Raw genomic sequence first — 15,645 nt, 5'->3', positions numbered from 1 at the left:
ATTTCCTTTTGTGAAAAAAGAGCTATGTGCAGAGTTTAAATGCTGCAAGTATGAAGCTACAATGAAGTCAATTACAGATTTCTGTGCAACAGCTAGAGGAATTTCAAGAGCATGCTATACGTGATGCTAGTTGCCTCAGTCACAATTGATGCAGTCAGGTATTATTTCGTATATATTTTTTTACCCAACAGACATGAAATGTCTGAAGATTAGGGGTGTGCGAATATCAAATTTTTCGAATACGAATCGAATACGAATACTTGATTCTGAATATCGAATCGAATATCGAATAATCAAGGACAGACGCATTTAACCACTACAAAACATTTACTTGAGCACCCAAGAACATCACAGTTCAACTATCGATGATTGAATGAACACAAAAGGTATGTGTGGCTGCACAAAAAGTATCAAAGTCTCAAACATTATTCTTGGAAGAGTAATATCAGAGAGGATGGCTAACACAGTATTGATTAAGGCTAGCTTGCCATCAGTACAAAAGCGCGTTGCTGGGATGAACATAAAAGGTTGTCGTAAAGGAAAACAAGCTGCTCCACATGGTCAGACAGAAGTAGTTTCCTTCTAGCTGAAACGACTCCTCCAGCCACAGAAAATTCTCTCTCACTTGGCACTGACCTGGCACGTATTGTGAGGTACTTCGTGCACACAGGTACAGCCACAATGAAGCTCACCAGCGCAGTCAGCTACGCCATGGCCCTTGGAGGAAGGAAAAATTTTCTCTCCTCGAAGGAAAAATTCCAAGGCAAAATTTTCCTTCATCCATGAGCATTGCTCTGGGCGCCGCCATGTTGTTATGTCTCTGTCGATAGGGCTTGCGGACCGAAATGAACGCCGGTGATCACAATGAATATTCGGCTAGATACAATATTCGCGCCGGGTCGAATATTCGAAAGAACACGAATACTGGGATTTCGAATCGAATACGAATACCAAAATTATAATATTCGAAATATATTCGAAAATTTCGAATATTCGCACACCCCTACTGAAGATGAATATGTACCAAGCACATCGAAACATCAGTTGTGATGCCTGAAAAAAGTTGTACTGCAACATATAAATGCTCAAGTCTCGATAAGCAGGAATACTGAAGGGGAATAAAAACAGTTTTCTTTTGTTCGGGCTCACGCACCTGCTACAAACATATTCTTTATACATAGCAATAAAACTTGAAATAACTGTTTAAGAAGCCTTGTGGTCAATAGTATAGCTAAGTATGACTGAAAGGAGTCCGCAAGAAATGCACGGAAGCAGGCATGCAGTGTGACAGCGCAGCGCGACAGGTGCGCTTTTTAATCTCGCGCGCGCACTGAAGAACATGGGTTTATGGTTTATTGAAACGACTCAGGCTGTGAGGGACGCCGTAGTGAAAGGGGTTCGGAAATTTCGACCACCTGGGGTTCTTTAACGTGCACTGACATCGCACAGTACACGGGCCTCTAGAATTTAGCCTCCATCGGAATTCTACCACCCCGACCGGGATCGAACCCGCGTCTTTCGGATCAGCGGCCGAGCGCCATAGCCACTGAGCCACCGCGGCGGGTCGAAAGACATGACGGGGACGCGCCGAGGAGGCAACGCTGCAGTGCACGCTGCCTCCTCGCCTCTCGGCTCCTCGCGAGCAGCCCCGTCCGCTGACGAGCGGTGCCGGGGAAAAATGTAGGGAAAACATGCCTGTCCACAACCAAACATGACGTCATTAAATACCACGTGACCTATGACGTCATGCGTATGACGTCGTATTTTTTTGACCAATCAGCGTTTCCAGCCTACCTACCCGCAAACACTTGTCTGTTTTCACAGTCGAGTCCGCTTGGGCGGACGCGGTTGTTGCTGCGACGCGCGTCTTTTCTTTCCTCTCTCTCCTTCCTCTGATCTTTTAACTCTCCTCTATCTGCACGTGGCAGCGGTGGTGGCTCGGCTGGAGCCAGTTGGCAAGCCTCTGCACTTTCCTTTTCATCCTTCTGTCAGTCGCAACAGCAACGCCGTCGGCGGATGCGGGCTGAAGAAACGGATGAGGTTGCTTTTGCAATTTCCGGGCTTAACCAAGCTGAGCCCCTGCCAATTTTTTTTTCTCGGCATGTAGTCAGTTCTCAATTTACGTGCGCCACCTCGAAATTTTGATCTGTGTGAAATTTGCCTTTATGCACGGTTATTTTCTGCCATGGATAAATTCACGTGTGCGAAGAACGGTTCTTTTATTTCTTTTAAGATAGCCACATACACACAGTAAAAGATTACCAGGGCATATTTTCTCGCAAAAAGAAAAGTGGTTGTAGCTCTGCTTTGCGACAAGTCGCCTAGAATTATGGCGTTCTTTTTTATGCTTGCAGTCCAAAGCCTTAGCGTACACCTCAATTAAAAAATAACTGACTGCTAGAACGAAGCTTGCAAGCTGAACTTCCTTAAATGGGTAGAGACAACAAATACCAACGTTGTACAAAAGACTGCCATATGTTTCCTTTGTATGTGAGGACCATAAGAGCGAAGTATTAAATTTAAGGGAGGTCTAGAACATATTTTAATTTCATTTTAAAGTTTGTGAAAATGCTCACTCTTGAAGTCTGAGCCATCGCTAGTGCATCAATGCGACGTAGGAACAGAGAAGAAAACACAAGCAAGTATTTCCTACGTCATTGCACAGTTTTCTGACGTACGGGACCAAGTTTTGCGGTTTCGCGGCCTAGCAACCTTGGTTACGAGGGCTCACGAGTCTTTTTTTTTTTCTGCACGCTCGCGAGTGCGATGGTGCTTTACGCCCGGCGTTGCCGCAGGCGATGTCGTTGCCGAAAGATCCACTTTTGCAGAGGCATATTGCCCGTGCTCTAATGTAGGAAGCATTATCTAGTATCATGGATGTTATGTATTTTGTGCGAACGTGAAGTACGCCGAGCATGCCGGCCGGCCGGCCAGCCTGGATCCCGTCTGCCGGCGTCATAAAAAGGAGCTAAAGTGTGTTCTTGACGTAAATAATAAACCCTGGGATAAGAAATGTGAAAAATGTGTCATTTTTGAGAATCGCTGACGAATACTGAAATGCTGGCAAAGGTAACGACTGTGATACGAGCAAACGTTTTGCCACAACCGCCTCGCAGCTGCCGCTGGCCCGACGTTGCGGTCCGGCTCGCCTGGCGCCCGCTCGCTTCGCTGCTGAAGACGTCGTGGAGATTTACCATAATATTATTTTATTGTGAGATGATGCTGTTGACAGTAAAGCGATGTGTAGAGTAGGCCTTTTATTATAGCGCAGGCGACTTCCGAAGCGCCGGCCGCTGCGACTTCGATGCGGAAGAGGATAGGCCTAGCGACGACCACGGCAACCAGGCAGCAGAAGAGTTCGTCGCCCGGAGCGCCCGCGAGCGATGCCGTTGCCGAAAGCTCGAAACATAAGCAGGCATGCTTTGTCGCTGCTCGAGCAGTCTTTCTGAGGGACTGCTGTACGGCGGCGAAGTGCGACACCGGTTGCGGGCGGAGCTTGGGTAGAGCGGTGCAGCGATGCTCACCGCTCCGTGTCCCTGCTTGCAGTGGGGCGGCAGTTCGCAAGCGACGATCAGTGCGGCGCGTCGGCCAAGTGGCCATATGGCTTGATGAATGTTGCTGCGCTTGCATTATTTGTCTAAATAATGATTGCACTTTGCGCTCTGAGCTCGCTACTTGTTTTTGGTCGGCGAATGTTCTCGCTCGGCCACCGATATGCCCAAGGCACGTCGGCCAACGGGTCTCGTTTTGGTCGGCGGCGTTGTCACACTAGGACGACGCTTGGTCGTTGGGGCGTCGTCGTCGTCGTCGGTGCAGTGTGACTGGCTAGTCGGGGAACGACCAGGTTGTCCGACGCGACCGTCGGCTTCGCTGTCGCGTCGACCTCGGGGTCCCGTCGGCCTAGTGTGAACGCGCCTGAACTGCGCGCTGGTCCCAGGCTGCCCTAGTCGTCGCTAGGCCTAGGTGGTCTCGCTTCCGCAGTTGACGGCGCTTTGGAAATCGACTGTGCTATAATAAAAGGCCTACTATTCACATCACTTTAGTGCGAACTCGTCCCATAATAGAAGATAAGTTCGATTTCCACGACGCCTTCATCAACGGAGCTAGCAGACGAGCAGCGCGCACGAAGAAGCAGCGTCGAGCTGTCGGGATGGGACAACGTCGGCGTGAGGTCGGCGCTGTTGCCGGCAGAGTGTGACACACGGGTCGGCCGACGGCTGCTATCTCGGCGACGCTACGGTGATGCGCTCGTCAGGCGACGACCGGTGCTCGGTCGGCGTCTGCGCAGTGTGACAGACGCGCCGACGGCACGAAAATCGCTGTCGCCGACCATCGCCAGACTGAAATCGGCCGATCGTCGGCATAGTGTGAACGCGCCTTTACCATTTGACGTTGCCTACACGCTCGGCGTTCGCTGGCACAATCTGAGCTGCGTCGGGCCTGACGCCTGCCTCCTCTTCGGAATCGCTGGCCAGCGGATCAAAACGAAGTGGTTGTCGGGGTTTCCTAGCAAAAATTCCCAATAGGAAAAACCAATAGCCTATATGGTTATTGACACCAATAGCCTTATTGGTCATATAGGCCTTTAGGACCAATAGCTGTATATGACCATTAGGCTATGGGTCCAATAGCTCTATTTGTCCTATAGCATATTGGTTATATTTGATAACACCCAATAGGTCGTCTAGTGCAGACCTCTCGGCTGTTAAGCAGCATGCAGCCTCGGGGATGTCAGGATAGATAAAACGGTTTTTCACTTGAGAAGTTCTATTAGCTCCCTTTTGCATACCGTATTGTGCGTTTTTATCGTAAAGACTCAAAATTTTTCTTACCTCAACCGCTGGCTTGTTTGCGGTGAAACTGCACACAGAGCTTGCGTATTATGGTAACTTTTGTATCGTAGCAAGTTTTACAACGGTACTTACTTGGTTGAGCCATGCATGATGCAAAAGTGTAATCGTCTGCGTCGAGATCGGCGGACCGAAACCCAAAACATCGAGTTTTTGCTGAACGGCTGCCGTAGCACCATTTCTCTTCTGCAGTCGAAAGCGTCACAAGGCGCCAAGGCGAGCGTTGCAAGTAGCGCGGGCCCTTTGAATACGCCGTTCCGGCCTTTTAGTCTGCTTCAGCTGAAGCGCTTCGAACATTTTCGGCCAACTGAGTGGAAAAAATGCCAGAAACAACTACTTTAACGAGGCTGTGCCATTAAAAGAATATTGTTTGACGTCTTTTTTTCGTCCCATGACTTTATCCAATTCAGCTTATGTCATCTGCTTTCGTGGCTCTCCTAAAGCGTCGGAGGACGACGTCACGAAGTCCTGAGCTGTGTTTTTCTTGTTTAATTTCATTGTGGAAGACAGATGGCGCTACTGCCGCCCTTCAGCAAAAACTCGGTGTTTTGGGTTTCGGTACGCCGATCTCGACGCAGACGATTACACTTTTGCATCATGCACGGCTCAACTAAGTAAGTACCGTTGTAAAACTTGCTACGATACAAAAGTTACCATAATACGCAAGCTCTGTGTGCAGTTTCACCGCAAACGAGCCAGCGGTTGAGGTAAGAAAAATTTTGAAAATCTTTACGATAAAAACGCACAATACGGTACATCTCTTGGACTTGCCAAGTTCACATCTTCTTTAGCAGTTGACTCTTCGTCACGTCTGCAATTTTCATGGCGAGCGTCCTTCCCAGGCTGCGGTGCCGCTCCACCACGTCCTGGCCACTGCAGCGCTTCTCCAGGTAGTGCTTGAAGAAGGCTGCAAAAGAGCACGTGCATAAGAAAGCAGCTAACATCACTAAAATCTGGGTGTTCGCAGCGAATGAGATCACAAATGCAAAAACGAAAATGATCATGCATGCATGAATAAGCTCAGCGCATACTGAAAGCTACCTGTAGCACTACATATTTTCTGTGCTGAGCCAAATATTCTTTTTTCCCCTTTGTTCGAATTACGCAGCATGTACTATGAACACACTCAAACTTTCGATGAGTACAGCTCTGGAACAAGACATGCAAAAGGTGAAAGCATATGGCTTCTTATTCAGCAGTTCTTGGATATAAGTGACAGGCTATTGCACACATACCGCTGAGGGCGTTAAGCTTCATTGAATCCAATGGAGGCTTCGGATCAGCTTTGGTTCGGTTGGAGGAGGCGCCAGTGACACTTCGGCCGATGAGGCCTGCCGAGGAGAAAATTGCCACCGCCGCCTCCCGCACAAACACGCTGTCTTTAGGGCGGCTCATCAACCGCTCGTATGTGGTGACTGGAAGCCACACACCTTCCCCCAGGAACACCTGAAAGGGAACATCAACCATGAAAAAAAACGAGCAAGATATTACACACAGTTCGATTAACTTTTTATAAGACTGCAAAATGTAGCAAGGAAAAAAACTGGGAAGAATAATGTGATGCACAAGTTTAAAATGCTTATGTGTAATGCCTGATGTGGATGCTCTAGATGTTTTTTGGAAAGTACATGCGACGTTTAAAACGGGCTGGATGAGAACATGTGCCAGCCACTATGATACAATATAAGTGCACTGTTATTTCTCCTCGTACTATAGTCACATACAACTCAACAAGTGCCATTTCCCCTCAAAGGGTTCCCCTGCAACCAATGGCATCGACCAACTCTCATGATGTAGTGGGTCAACCTAGGGAGTGGTATCGTATGGAGTGGCAGATGAAAGGTGGTTAACAATGTCTTAATCGGGTTAACTAGTCACCATGGCTATGGCAGCTGTTTGCAGTCCCCTACTGGAAAAAACCGCATATATGGACTCCATACAATACGGATTTCCATATATACGACTTATTGGAATACGGAATTCCATATCATACGGAAATAATATGGACTTCCGCATTATATGGAGAGCCTTATATGATACGGAATCCTTACGACTTCGTATTATACGGACTGTACGGAATTCTCTGCTGAACCGTATGATGCAGAAATGATACGGAATAAGCCGCCATGGTGCCGCAGTAGTTATGGCACTCGCCAGCTTACTTGAAGGATGCGGGTTCGATCCCAGCTGCAGTGGTCGCGTTTTGATGAAGGCAAAGTTGTGGAGACCCATCATGCAATATATCAAAATGTTACAGAACCCCAGGTGGCCGAAATTTCTGGAGCCCTTCACTATATGGCATCCCTCATAGCAAGAGTCACTTCTCTGTGCTTTCCATGCAAAAATAATAGAGAAATGCATTTAATCAAGAAAAGCAACTGGTGCACAATTATTAAAACATATTGCATAATTACACTGTTGCAATAAGCACACATTGTGACTTGTACTATGAACAATGTCAATGTCATTTGCTTATGAAATGCTTGTTTTTTAAATGTGTTGCATTTTCAAAACCATAATCTCGCACTTTTGGTTTTGAAAACGAATGTGCAGGAAACACAGGAGCCAATATGAAGTGAAGATGAGAAAAAAAAGCTTTACTTTTTCAACGTTTCAATACCTTCAGCATATCAGCCAGGTGCCTGTTCACACTGGCACGTCTCTTCGTGCTAGGGATGTCACTTGGGTGATTCCCAAGATGTTGTTCAAAAGCACCTGAAAAAAATAAAATAAAAGGAGAGACAAAAAGTAGTTTTGGGGCAATATCTCCAACTCTAAAAGCACGTTCAATGCTTGGAAAGAACAATTTACACCTAAAATGCTTTCAGGCTAATTTAATTGCGCACCTCTGTCAGCCAACCATCAACCTCCCTAGTGTCAACTAATGAGGCAAGCCAGGCAGTAGAACTACTCCAGCAGTACTTCCAGCAAGAGGGTTGCTCAGAGCACATGTGCAGCCTAACCATGATGAATGACTATTTGGTGAAGCGGTGGCATACCAACCTAAAGCAAACTACCTTGCACAGCTTTTTTGGGGGGGTCACAACCCTTAAATGAAACTGCCAATAAATGAAACAGTTTTCCTTGTCCCCATCGAGTTTTGTTAAAGGGAGTCCACTGTAGTGCCCACTGGAGAGCATGTGAAAACTAATCTGCTATACAGATCTGGAGGCACATTTTCAAGTGGTTGACTTGGTGAAACAGCTATCACTGGCACACATCGCTACAAGGTAGCCACTCCTAGTCAGTGAACCTGAGAGCCAACCACTCTAGCACATGACCCCTGGTTGAAAACATATGAGTGGTGTTGTGCACACCACAGGTGCTGTGCCTTCTGACACACCATGTTGCCGTATCACTGGAGCATACTCCAAACGAGCTACATGCAGTTCAGTTGAGCAATTTGAACATGCTGCCGATACTTTTCACTAACCCAAAACCACATTATGATTCATGTTTGCCATGTCAGCAATAAAGCTTATCCACCAACCAGGTTTGCCTTGCATACAAAGCTACTGCGCTTACAACTCACAAACCACAGCAGCACATATATGCTACAATGTTACAGAAAATAGCCTCATATACTGGGAACTCCCAGTGAAAGTGCACCTACCCAAACGTTAGCCCAAAGTGCAGCTGGCACCTAGCATGCTAGAGTAATGAGTGCCGATTAGCTCAGGATGATAGAAAGACAGCTATTAAGTACAAAGTGCACCAGCCAGCAAGTCACAACTGCAGCACCACCCAAAAAACATCCTTTTCCTTGCTGCCTAGGCATACGCAGCAGCCTGAGCAGTGCGCACAAACATCACAGTGCACTACTCAATTTCAGGTCATGCAATATGGGCACAATACAATTCAGCCCTTTTGCCATACCCACAGTTTGCACATCCACCTGCAAGTCTAATTCAAGAAAACTAAGCTTAATTATGACAGAAAAGCACGCACTTTTCAGAGCTTCAAGCTTCATTGGTGTCAGTGCCTTCTTTTCGGTGGTCTCAGGGCCGCCCTCTTTATGCAGGTAGCGGCGGCAAGGGGCTCCAGTGACGCTCCTGTTGTACAGGTTCTGGATGCCCCAAATTGCCTTCGCTCCTTCCCGCACAAAGAGGCTATCCTTCGGTTGGTCCATGAGGTGCTGCCACTTGTCAGACGGGATCTGGACACCAGGCCCAATAAGTACCTGCATGGCCAAAGAAAAGAGTGCTATGTGCAGTAACTCCCCAACGCCGACATGTTTCACCTGAATCAAGAGATTAGATGACAGAAATGATACCTCCAAATCAGACATTTTGCATCTGCATGATGAAGCTGCAGTTTGAAACTTTATGAAAGCACCCCTGTAGTACACCTTGTACACCCTGCGGGTGTTCCCATGTCATCTAGACATTAGAACACAAATAGCAGAAGCACGCATAAAAGTAAATGCCGTTTGTACCCCTAGCAGTGTTCTTCCTTAGCAACATTAAGTTCCCAAATATCATTTACACTTTAAGACACCAAGACCTCAGACACATGAGGGATAATTATAGCATATATATGCTCACGAAATAATACTTGAAGTTTTAGTAATTCGGTACCACTCAAGTTGCTATACATTTACAAAAAGCTGCAAAAAGAATGCAGCATAAAACACAAGGCTACCCTTTAAGGACGCAATTCAAAACATGGAAAATATGCAAGGCCTAAGTAATTATGTACCATGCAATTCGAGAAATTGGCAAAAAGATGTGATAGCTAGGTATACCATCAGTGCCTAAAACAGGCATAAAAACTACCAATTTTTTATTCCCTACAGGATATTAAAGGAATGAAACATCGGTACATTTCACCATGTGTCACTATTACCAACCTAAAAAATATTCAATGGCCATTACACTCATTCCAGGAGAATACTAGAAGGGCAAACATTTTTTTTTTCCAAGTGCACTGTAAAATCTTTGTAAAAAGAATACTTTACCAGGATTCGCTTTTTTTGGATTGAGATACTAATTGCAGACTGGTGCGGTCCTTGACCTAGGCATGATTATCCAACTACTATCAATAAACTCTTGGCCCAAAACAGAAAACATTGTCTTGCGTACATCAATACTCCATAAGCACCTTGAGTGTGATGTTACAAAGCAAGAGCTTCCTTGTTTGCCAAGCTAAAAAAATTATCTAGACTGCATTCTTCAATGTACAAGCCGACCCCAGGTATATCGATCCTGCGTCTTTTGAGTCAGCAGCTGAGCACCATAACTATTGAGCCAGCGCGGCGGCTGTTTTATCATCATCATTTATTTTGGTTTGGTTTGGTTTGGTTTATGGGGTTTAACGTCCCAAAGCGACTAAGGCTATGAGAGACGCCGTAGTGGAGGGTAATGGAATTGAGTGGGCGAGTTGGTTTTCCATCTTGACAGTGAAAGCGCTCAAAAAGACAAGGACGACAGAAAAGGAAAGACATACCTTTCCTTTCCTTTTCTGTCGTCCTTGTCTTTTTGAGCGCTTTCACTGTCAAGATGGAAAACCAACTCGCCCACTCAATTCCATTATTCAATTATATTTCTAGTACAATGGGCTCTAAAAGCGCTTTGTATATCTTTCCTTTTCTGTCGTCCTTGTCTTTTTGAGCGCTTTCACTGTCAAGATGGTAGTGGAGGGCTCCGGAAATTTCGACCACCTGGGGTTCTTTAACGTGCACTGACATCGCACAGTACACGGGCCTCTAAAATTTCTCCTCCAAAGAAATTCTAGCCGCCGCGGCCGGGATCGAACCCGCGTCTTTCGGGACAGCAGCCGAGCACCATAACCGCTGAGCCACCGCGGCGGCTTCATCATTTATTTTACCTTTAAAGTCCTCTGTTGAGGCATTACATAAGGGGGTGGGGGGACAAAGCAAATACATTTTAAACAAATAATTTTAAAATAAACCAAAAGCTTAATACATTCTTGTACACTAAACCACAACGCGCTCCGATTAATGGCCATTTCAGCCCACAGTGTTAGACACTCCTCACTTGAAATGCACAAAACCGCAGCGCATTTTTCATCCGATATACTTATTACAATGCAAACTGTTTTTGGCAATTTTTTGGCGGGGGACTTAAGTCAACATTCGAATTTAATTGGAGATTTTTCTATTTTGCATCTCCATTAACGAGGTTTTACTGTACACAATGGTGCATGGCATGGAGAACGCACTTTGTACAGCACTAAACATCACTGAACTTTCAGTACAGATATGCATGACCCGAATGAAGAGAGGTGCTCAGATATTGCAAGCGGCTTCGCCAACTCTAGTGTGCTTCCTTTTGTTCCCCATTAACTCTGTTCGCAAACAACACATAACACCCATAACTCAGAAAATGTGTCAAATGAGAGTTCTGCAACGTTAAAAAACATGAAAATACAACACTACCCTAAAAGCTTTTTAAACACCATAATATCCCTATGTAAACTGAAAAAGCAACACCGTCTATATGTAATGGTAATCACACGTACGTGGAGCTTAGTTGAAGAATAAGGTAAAAATCGTGAAATTTTACGAAATATAGTGGCGAACTGCAATCTCAATTCATACCTGAGTGACGCACACATTGGACACCTGGTTGGTAGTGGGACTGCAGGATGCCATTTCTGCAGGTTGCAGTGCCTTCAGCAAGAAAAATAGTATAACATGGATTAAATGTCACTGCAGTCATACAGATGTACTATCAGGAGCATAAGTGTGCGCTTAACACAGAAAGCAGCGGAGCAAGGCAAACGTGCATTGCAGTGCCATCTACGGAGAGCATCTTGGATCGAGGCAGCCAATCGGATGCTCTTTCTCATCTGCAGGCATGTCGCTCGGCTAATTTCAACATGACATGCTAAGGCTAGCCAGGATCGGTGCTACATTAATCAAGTGAGAAAGCTAAAACAAAAAAGAAAGTCACGTGCTGTTCCTATTCATCTAGCCGGAAGGCTGCGCCGAGATAGTAATGGTACCACTCATTGTCATCAAAATAAATAAATAAATAAAAACTTCCCTGTGTCCCTTGGTTTCTGTCGCTGTTGGCTTCTCTCATATTTATAACGAGCCCCTCATTCCCCATCCCTTGTTTGCTTAATTGCTTTGCGAGGGTCTCTGTTCTGGCAGCCTTGACGCCATAGGAAGCATAATAGGGTTCTCACACAGCTTCCACCCTCGCCGTTCGATGGCGTTCTACGTCACATCAGAGGTAATTCAGGACGTGCCACGTCCACCGCTTAAGAACGTGGGTGGCGCTGATGAACACTCTCGAGGTTAGGTTATTTGTAAACATAAATACCCCCGAAAGCAGAAGATCTGACAGCCGTCGCTGTAGCTCAGCGGTAGAGCACCGGACGCGTAATTCGGAGGTCGTGGGTTCGGATCCCACCGGCGGCATGTGGTTGTTTTTTATTCTGCTTTTCTAATCAATTAGCTTTAAGCAATAACATATTCAGTAATATTCTATATCGAACAACAGCACAAAATAAATAAATAAATAAATAAATAAATAAAAAATTCCCTGTGTCCCTTGGTTTCTGTGGCTGTTGGCTTCTCTCATCGTTGTGAATTAAGTTCTAAATATGAACTGTTTCTGCAACAAGTCAACCACGCACACAACCATTTTATTGTATTGTGCCATGGTGCACAATGGCTCACATATCACTCCTCAAGTGTGCAACACAAAATGAAGAGGGCCACAGGATTGCTACTGCTGCGGCACCGTCAGGCATTTTGACGAGCTGGAGCAAGCTGACTGATTATGTGAAGGGCATTTATGGACTCTTTGGAGGTGAATTAAAATATATTTTGAGCACTGCTCACATCCAAACTTGGCCACAGGTGATCTTACATACGAGGTAGCCCATAATAAGCTTTGTATAGCCTCAAAAGTTGGTGTCTCAATCCCTCCAAGCTGGGAAATAGCTGTTAACAGTAAAATCATAAACGCAATGAGAAATTCTCTAAACAAACTCAATTCACACCTGAACGGTATCTATGCCGAAGGCAGGGTCTACATCCAGGCGGCTTTGAGGCATGTCCACTGACAGTGCCCCATTCTGGAATGGAATGAAAATAATAAACATCATCAGCAGCAGCCAACTACACCCACTGCAAGGCAAAGGCCTCTCCCATATCTCTCGAATTAATCTACTCCTGTGCTGGCTATGGCGATTTTGTACAAGCAACTTAATTTTATCTACCCACCTAACGTTCTGCTGCCCCCTGCAATGCTTCCCTTCTCTCGGAATCCAGTCAGTTCGCTTAGTAGCCATCGGTTACGTATCTTTCCTTTGCATTTACATGCCCTGTGCATGCACATTTCCCGATTTCGACTTTGTTGCCTTTAACTTCATTTGTTCCCTGACCCACTCTGTTCTTGTCTCCTACCGTTACAACTATCTTTTTTCTTTCCATAGCTCTCTGATCCGGATCATAAAAAAGAAATGGTTTTGGTTTGGGTTTGGGAAATGGTAAGGGTTTGATGTCCCAAAGTAACTCAGGTAATGAGAGACGCCGTAGTGAAGGGCTCCGGAAATTTCGACAACCTGGGGTTCTTTAACGTGCACTGACATCGTACAGAACACGGGCCTCTAGAATTTTGCCTCCAAAGAAATTCGACCGCCGCGGCCAGGATCGAACCCGCGTCCTTCGAGTCAGTAGCCGAGCACCATAAACACTGAGCCACCGCGACGGACTATCCTTCTCTGTTCTTGTGCTGTGCTAGATGTAATCAGTTGGATATCACGTTAAATTTGATGAATGACAGGGGTACATGCCATGAGGTTCTTGCTTAACTTGTTTGCAGAATGTTGACTATCCCGCATTTGTGACAATAGCTTTGTCATGTATGCCCACTTGTATAATTGCACCACAAGCCGAAAGCTGTCATTTATGCACTTGCTTATAACCACTACGCAATTTCACTATTTAAATTTGAAACTAGCCTCACCACAAACTTACCTTTTCAGACGTTCCGCACACTGGTCCATCAAAGACACTGTCGGGCCACCGAATGCGTCTCTTTTGCAGCCTTCGGGCCAGTTCCTGTTTTGTCACTGAAACCAGGGTGATGTATTTCACATAGGGATTTTCCCAACGTTGCACATTGCAGTAAAATCTGTTCATGCAAGCAGTGAGCTGCTATAAGGAATGTCATTAGAACACCAAGGGTATAAAGGCTGGTGAATACACACACCAAGCACAAACACAAGTGCACTACTGCATTCATCACTGTTTATAAAAAATGCATATGTAATATTGATGTCGAAAGTCTCTAGGATGCCTCAAAAGCATGCATACGTGGTATGTATAAAAACAATCATGTCATCTGACTGCCACACTTTAAAGTATGTGAGTCAAACTTCCACCATCACACTGGCTAACATAGGTATCAACTGCTCACACAAGTCCTGGAGATTTCTGTCCCGGATAGTACACAAGCAATGTTTTACATAACTTCAGCCAAAGCTTTAAAAGAAGTGCAACACCATAAAGGGGTGAAACAAAGGAGTTATTGTTTGCGACTACGTTGCACAGCTTTGAGTACTTGTAATTTCAATATTCAGTTTGAGACCAAGCAGAAAACAAAAATGCGAATGGAGGCCACAAACAGCCTATTCAGTTTCTTGTAGCAACATACTTCCTTCACCACTTTTTTTACAGCATCAAAAGGATACGCCTTAAAATTAAAAATACCCCGCCACTGCACTCTCGCATTACTGTAGCACTTTACCTACTGACCAGCGCGCTGGGTAACAAATAAATAGAAGGAACATCCAACGCTCACTTCAATGAGCTCCCAATGCTAAACAAAAAAATATACAGAGGCTGCATTGAACAATAACAATGTCACTTCACCGCTTTCCCTTTCTTGACTTTCAAGTGACGACTCGGCTTACAATGGGCTACCTATCAGATGGAGGGGCACCCTCTTACAGACAGAGGTGCTGATGCACTTCTAATATCTTTTTCACATATCTATGTTACGTGCAACGCCCTGTATAGGAGCACTACAAGATATGCATGCATGCAACATCACAAAGAAAAACAAAAAGAAAGGAAAACAAAGAAGGGCAGTGGGCCCTCGAGGTGCTGGGATTTCGGCATGTAATCAATCGCAACTTGGGCAACTTGAATAGTGGGCAAGCACGACGGGGCTTTTCTGACAGGAACGTTTAAAGCGGGGTGATGGCCCATGCTCATCAGCGCAGCCCACTTGGAGCACATGCAGCGGCCTGTTGCAAATAGCTCTTCATCGCCATGGGTTAACAAAAAAAAGCACTGCGCATTAAAATTATGCGCCAAACGCATACAACTCCAGACATAAAACTTACCGGCCAGTTCTTCGATGTGCCCAACGTAGTAGCCCTCGTCGTATTTGGTTGTTTTATTGGCGCACCAATAAACCTGCTTATTTTTCGCCAATTCCTTGACGGACTGTGGGCTGTAGTTTTTTATGCACGAAACACTAACTACAGCTTTACCTCCATCTTCGTAAACCACATAGGCAAACTGTGGCTTTTCCATTTTTACAAATGTGCACAGTCAAAAGCTCCAAAATACGACGCACGCCGACCGAGCAAACCACGATGTCTACAGAACTGTCTGAGGCTATGGATGGCTTCGGCTTGTTTGGTTTTTCATGCTTTCCGCGACATTATGTCGTCTGCTTCAGACAGGAAGACTCGTTCATACTGTGCGGTTTGTCGTGTTGTTCACAGAAAAAGAATTCCCTGCTATTATTCCAGAGGAAACAGTATATGTGCACAGTTCGTGTTATATTACGTGCAAGTGTGCAAGTGC

At 45.5% G+C, this 15,645-nt stretch overlaps 2 protein-coding genes across 2 annotated transcripts; both read right to left on the bottom strand.

The window, feature by feature from the left end:
- Positions 1-5,602: 5,602 nt before the first annotated feature.
- LOC149356921 (uncharacterized) lies at positions 5,603-6,245 on the bottom strand. Its single transcript, XM_089577860.1, has 2 exons — positions 6,086-6,245; positions 5,603-5,757 (listed from the first exon to the last, which is right to left on the bottom strand). The coding sequence occupies exons 1-2, from the start codon at positions 6,243-6,245 to the stop codon at positions 5,627-5,629; spliced, it is 291 nt and encodes a 96-aa protein (XP_089433986.1). The 3' UTR covers positions 5,603-5,626.
- A 1,136-nt stretch (positions 6,246-7,381) lies between these two features.
- LOC149356920 (BEN domain-containing protein 5-like) lies at positions 7,382-15,641 on the bottom strand. The gene is made up of 4 exons (XM_089576464.1): positions 15,177-15,641; positions 13,804-13,898; positions 8,799-9,030; positions 7,382-7,565 (listed from the first exon to the last, which is right to left on the bottom strand). Exons 1-4 carry the CDS (start codon positions 15,367-15,369, stop codon positions 7,456-7,458), a joined length of 630 nt encoding a protein of 209 aa, XP_089432590.1. The 5' UTR covers positions 15,370-15,641; the 3' UTR covers positions 7,382-7,455.
- Between the last annotated feature and the right edge of the window lie 4 nt (positions 15,642-15,645).

Source organism: Amblyomma mixtum, chromosome 3 (genome assembly GCF_055824585.1).
Source record: "Amblyomma mixtum isolate Tamu chromosome 3, ASM5582458v1, whole genome shotgun sequence".
NCBI classification, from domain to species: domain Eukaryota; kingdom Metazoa; phylum Arthropoda; class Arachnida; order Ixodida; family Ixodidae; genus Amblyomma; species Amblyomma mixtum.
The sequence above is the reverse complement of the archived record's forward strand: the minus strand, read 5'-3'. Positions and strand labels throughout refer to the sequence as shown.